This window comes from Coregonus lavaretus, assembly GCF_964263955.1.
Source record: "Coregonus lavaretus genome assembly, chromosome: 14".
NCBI classification, from domain to species: domain Eukaryota; kingdom Metazoa; phylum Chordata; class Actinopteri; order Salmoniformes; family Salmonidae; genus Coregonus; species Coregonus lavaretus.
Genome location: NC_140001.1, coordinates 21,178,191 through 21,184,690, shown reverse-complemented (window position 1 = coordinate 21,184,690; position 6,500 = coordinate 21,178,191). Strand labels below are relative to the sequence as shown.

Here is a 6,500-nt window from a genome sequence, read left to right as displayed (position 1 = left end):
TTCAGTTTGAAATAAAACATAAGAATTTAGGTGTTTGAGTAGAGAAGGTAAGTGCGTGTTTTTCTGATATTACTTGTTGTTATATGCGATTTGAATAAGTTATGTGATTCACCTAATATAAACTTTTGGTATAAAATGTCTTCCAAGCTCTATACAGAGTCAAGCGTTCGATTACTTTTATTTGTTTATGTATATTATGACGCAAAAATGATTGTGTAACCTAAAGTGAGCATCACTATTCTTCTCTTGATCTTTCTCTCTCTCTTTCTCTTTCGCTCCCACTCTCCTCCTCCTCGAACACCGGGGGCGTGGAAGTTCGAATTTGATTCTGAACGTTTAAACACTCGACTTTATTGTACTGATTTTCTTTTCAAGCAGTTGAAAGGCTAAGGGTACAAGATGGTAAGATAAAATATATATTTATTCGAAAAGTATTATTATTCATTACATACATTGTCTGTTGTTATGTCATCTTATTCAATGTCTTATTTCAATTTCACATTCCAAGATTTGTGAGCTATTGAAAGAATGATCTTTAACGTTAATGCTTATATGTCATGTTTTGTATCAATCTATTTAGACTACCTACATGGACAGAGGTGAAAAGGTTAGTCCTTTAATTAATACTCTTTTTGAATTGCCCATAGATATTTTAATGAACACATAATTATTAGAATGACTTTTAACTAGTTCAAAGTATGATTCAATAGTTGAGAAACTTACAAATGTATTTAAAATGTGTAAATAGCCTACCAATATGTGTAAATGTGCAATAATCGTTCTCTTACATCTAAGAATGTATAATTGCTATTTCATAAATTAATGAATGGGCTGATACATACCGGTATTAAATTGTTCTGGATTTGTTCGAAGCACGACCATGGCAAGTTCGTCTGTTTCGACCACATCACATTCTGGGTTGGAAATGCCAAACAGGTATGAGAATCATGTGCCAGGATGGCTGTTTTTCACTTTTTTTTTTCATGTGGTAAAAATGTTCCTGAACTTTCTCAAAGTTAAAGGAGTATTCACTGAGGGATGGCTATTGGCTCTCTTAAGGGGTGGGGGCAATAGGCATGAAACCTCAGAGTAGACCCCACCATTCTCCCTGCTCTTAATTTGATCCAGAAGCTGGAGGTTTTCCACTCCATCACCAGGAGGTGGCGGCCCACCACAGTCCTTTACAGTTCACAACACACTATAGAACTGTTATTAAGGTTTTGTGCCTGATAGTAAATGTAAAAATATTGTATTGCTTGGTGATTGATTGTGAGTGGCAATAGTGTTTTTTCTTCTGTTTCAACAGGCAGCATCTTACTATTGTAACAAGCTTGGATTTGAACCGTTGGCCTACCAGGGTTTAGAGACAGGCTGCCGTGATGTGGTGTCCCATGTGGTCAAACAAGACAAGGTGAGCAGAGCATTGCAGCATTCTGAATTCATTATGGCACATGTTTATAATAGTGAGGTAACTTGATACAAGTGATGGAGGTCCTTGGTTGTCCACCATGTAACTTTCTGGCTCTTTTTTCCCCACAGATTATTTATGTATTCGCGTCCGCCCTCAATCCTGGAAACAAAGGTACAGTATGACACAAAAATGTAATCCTTCATGTGGTTAGATATGATGAGATAAGCTGTCACTGACTAGTGTGCTACTTCACCCACTCCGATTTGAGTATACTTTTGTCCATCTCCTTTATTCAGAAATGGGGGAGCATTTGGTCAAACATGGGGATGGAGCCAAGGACATTGCATTCACTGTGGAGAACTGTGATTACCTTGTGCAGGTACCAAAGCAGGCTTACCGTTTAAACCAATATCGCTGCTCTTTCTGGAATGAGGAGAATGCCTCTTTCCTAATGAGATGGGTTGTAAATATACTTTTGGATTGCAATCGTTTTCTTTGATTTATTGAAAAGATGCATAGCCATAGGATTAGTCTTTTTTTATCTTCCTGGATCTTCATCACATGCATATGATTATCTGTCTATTATACTCTAGAAAGCCAGAGAGCGTGGTGCCATCATAGTGAAAGAGCCGTATGTACTGGAGGACAAATATGGCAGAGTAAAGCTGGCTGTTCTCCAGACGGTAAGTCAATCAATATCTGGTGAAACTGAGTGCCGAAAAGTAGATTTACAGTATGCTCTAGATTTGGGATTTTCTCTTATATCACTATAGTATGGGGACACCACACACACATTTGTGGAGAGGATGGCGTACAACGGGCTGTTCCTCCCAGGGTTCCATCCTCCTCTCCACCGGGACCCCTTATTGGCCAAGCTGTGAGTATGAACAATTTGATCTGGTGTTAGAGAGTATAGTGCTCTTTACAGATCATTGTAAACAAGACAGAATTCGAGTGACTGTTTCAGTTAAACAGTTGACATCACTGTGAGGCCTTATCTAACGTTACAGACCCAGTGGATTACTGAACTTCATTGACCATGTTGTGGGGAACCAGCCAGATGATGAGATGGTGCCTGTAGTGGAATGGTAAGGCATTGTCTAGGCCTAGCCTAGGGCACAGGGATGTATTAACACACACACTGGCCTGTATATTTTATTCCAGACAAAAACATCCATGAACATCAGAGTTTCCTCTACCACACACTGAATGCAGTATAAAAGAAACAGCAACCTATAGCCAACATTTTAGGATTAATTTTACATTCTCTAGAATGTTCTCCATCCAATGCAACTGAGGCCAAGTTGACTACTCCTCATGGTTCTGCATGCAGCTGTAGTTAGGTGGGTGAATAGATGGGTGGATGGGGAGGCGTCAGTATTATGTAACCCAGGGTGTTTGGCATAGGCCAGATGCTACTATGACTTAACAGTTTTTGAGCCGGGTCCCTGGGGTTCCCCACATCTGGAGTCAGTTAGAGCTCCACCATGCAGCTCTGAGATAGAAAACAGGGATGGGTTTGATCTCTAAAGGGAAGGGCCAGGGAAGAGGGCTGTGGGATAGATATAGTGTAGTCTCTCACCTGTCCATCCAACACACAGGGGTTCCTGAGTAGTAAGTTCTGTTTCCATAGGTACCAGAATAACCTGCTCTTCCACCGGTTCTGGTCAGTAGACGACAAGCAGCTGCAGACAGACTTCAGTGCACTGCGCTCCATCGTTGTGGCCAATTATGAAGAGACAGTGAAGATGCCCATTAATGAGCCAGCCATGGGTAAACGCAAGTCCCAGATCCAGGCAAGTCATCGCCATGTTATTCAATATATCATATATTAAGTATGTAAAGAAAAGTTTACCAACGTAACAAAGACATCCATACACATATTCAGTACTGTACCTTTCAAAAACAGCATTACAAAAAATTGAATGAGTAGAGCTTGTACCTCGCTAAACTCACTGGACTTAACAGGAGTATGTGGAGTACTACGGTGGCCCAGGTGTCCAGCACATCGCCATGAACACATCAGACATCATCACCGCAGTAAGTCTTTTCACACAAAACGCTAAGCTCAACCTGGTTACTTTTACATACACATTAATGGAAGATGGAAGATTGAAAGATTGGTGTGGTTAGTGTATTCTCTTTGTTGTAGATCCGTAACCTGAAGGAGCGTGGCATGGAGTTTATGTGTGTGCCAGACTCCTACTACCAGCTGCTGAGAAAGAATCTCCAACAATCCCAAGTCAGGATCAGTGAGGACCTGGACATTCTGGAGGTCAGAGACACCATTTTCTCTGATGTTTTAATAAATGTTTCAATTATTTATTATATTTCAATTATCCAAATACCTGATAGTTAATTGCATTATGATGATCATTCAGTTAATTTGAACTTCCATGGTAGGTTCTTAGCTACTCAGCCTGATAAGCACTCTAATGTCCTGTTGCTCTGACAGGAGCTGAAGATCTTAGTGGATTTTGATGACAATGGCTACCTACTCCAGATCTTCACCAAGCCTGTTCAGGACCGTCCCACGGTGTTCCTGGAGGTCATTCAAAGACACAACCATCAGGTGAGAGGAGCATGAAATTTCAAAGAGCCTTACCAATGAAACAATATATAACCAGATTGAATTTAGGACTATAAGCTTTGCTAGTGGATTGAAAAGTCAATTTACAGTATGTAATGATGATAAAGATTGATGTGCAGATCTACATTTAGACTGAAAACTATGTGAAAACATGTCTTTGTACTCTTCCTAGGGCTTTGGTGCAGGCAACTTCAAGGCTCTTTTCGAGGCCATCGAGGCAGACCAGAACGCTAGAGGGAACTTGACTATCCTGACCCCTAATGGAGTGTCTAACCAAATTTGAAGTACCCCTCTGATTTACACGATTGATATAATGTCCATCATCTCTGAAGATTACATTTAATTTAGAAATATTGCAAATCATTTGTTCAACAATTTATATCTGAGGTGAACCAGAATCTAGTTGAATGACTGATGGATAAATTGCTGCTCTGTGCACACACAAATTGAAATTATGATTGACATGCCTTGTGGAGTCAAACGTAGGAATGATTGTTAATTATTTGAATAATTTAGTGACACTAAAAGACCATAAAAAATATATTTTACTTGATGCCAATTTTAAATACAGTGCCTTCAGAAAGTATTCATAACCCTTGACTTATTCCACATTTTGTTGCGTTACAGCCTGAATTCAAATGGATTAAATAAAAAAAATGTGTCACCCATCTACACACAATACCATATAATGACAAAGTGAAAACATGTTTTTAGACATTTTTGCAAATGTATTAAAAATGAAACACATAAATATCTAATTTACATAAGAATTTACAGCTGTGAGTATTTCTGGGTCTCTAAGAGCTTTGCACACCTGGATTGTACAATTTTTTTTTTATTATTATTCAAGCTCTGTCAAGTTGGTTGTTGATAATTGCTAGACAGCCATTTTCAAGTCTTGCAATAGATTTTCAAGACGATTTAAGTCAAAACTATAACTAGGTCACTCAGGAACATTCAATGTCGTCTAGGTAAGCAACTCCAGTGTATATTTGGCCTTGTGTTGTAGGTTATTATCCTGCTGAAAGGTGAATTTGTCTCCCAGTGTCTGTTGGAAAGCAGACTGAACCAGGTTTTCCTCTAGGATTTTTCCTATGCTTAGCTCTATTCCGTTTATTTTTATACAAAAAAAACTCCCTAGTCCTTGCCGATGACAAGCATACCCATAACATGATGCAGCCACCACCATGCTTTAAAATATGAACAGTTGTCCTCAGTGATGTGTTGTGTCGGATTCGCCCCAAACATAACGCTTTGTATTCAGAACATAAAGTACATTTCTTTGCCACATTTTTTGCAGTTTTACGTTAGTGCCTTATTGCAAACAGGATGCATGTTTTGGAATATTTTTATTTTGTACATGCTTCCTTCTTTTCACTCTGTCATTTAGGTTAGTATTGTGGAGTAACTACAATGTTGTTGATCCATCCTCAGTTTACTCCTATCACAGCCATTCAACTCTGTAACTGTTTTAACCTCCCTGGTCTTTGTGGTTGAATCTGTGTTTGAAATTCACTGCTAGACTGAGGGACCTTACAGATAATTGTATGTGTGAGAGATGAGGTAGTCATTTAAAAGTCATGTTAAAAACTATTATTGCGCAAAGAGGGAGTCCATGCAACTTATTATGTAACTTGTTACACAAATTTCTACTCCTGAACTTATTTAGGCTTGCCATAACAAATGGGTTGAATAGTTATTGACTCAAGACATTTCAGCTTTACATTTTTAATACATTTGTAAACATAAAGACATAATTCCACTTTGACATTATGGGGTATTGTGTGTGGCCAGTGACACAAAATCTCAATTTAATAAATTCAGGCTGTAACGCAACAAAATGTGGAAAAAGTCAAGGGGTGTGACTACTTTCTGAAGGCTGTGTATTTGTTTCTGGCTTAGAAAACACATTTTTGTGACTGATCAAAGAATTATCAAATATGTTGATGTACAATCCAAAGCAACAGCAACAGAGCAGACATCATCATTAGATTTGAGCCAGCTATGTTATAAAATCTGGTATTAACAAGCAATTTTTAAGTATGACATTAACTCTGTAGTCTTAGCTTCATATTGTCTTATTTGCCTTACTTCTAAAAAAATAATCATATTTAAGTGAAACTAAGTAATAAACCACAACATATGACTCAATAAGACGCACAATGTATTCTTTCCATGAACTAAAAGGCATTTTTACACATTACTTGTTCATTTTGATTCCTCCAATTGCTTTCGTAACCTTTTTTACTTTGACTACTTTTAGCATTAGTTTTTAAGAGCATGTAATAAAAAATACAACTGCATTGAGACTCCTTCCTCATTCACAGTATTTGTTTGTGTGTGAGAGAGAGAACTTATGAAAAAGACATAATGAACCAAATAATTTATAAATATAGTGACTACTCTGCCTAAAACAACAAACCTGAGAGAACAATTACCAAAATAACTTAATAAAATGCTTGACACAAGCAGAATATATCTGCATTAGCTCTCATGAAT

General features: G+C 38.0%; 1 protein-coding gene across 1 annotated transcript; it reads left to right on the top strand.

Annotated features, from left to right (window-relative positions):
- The first annotated feature begins 333 nt into the window (after positions 1-333).
- LOC311141038 (4-hydroxyphenylpyruvate dioxygenase-like) lies at positions 334-6,219 on the top strand. Its single transcript, XM_084176314.1, has 14 exons — positions 334-402; positions 581-607; positions 874-936; positions 1,307-1,411; positions 1,540-1,582; positions 1,708-1,790; positions 2,005-2,094; positions 2,185-2,288; positions 2,422-2,499; positions 3,045-3,207; positions 3,380-3,451; positions 3,564-3,686; positions 3,867-3,983; positions 4,174-6,219. The coding sequence occupies exons 1-14, from the start codon at positions 400-402 to the stop codon at positions 4,282-4,284; spliced, it is 1,182 nt and encodes a 393-aa protein (XP_084032440.1). The 5' UTR covers positions 334-399; the 3' UTR covers positions 4,285-6,219.
- The last annotated feature ends 281 nt before the right edge of the window (positions 6,220-6,500 follow it).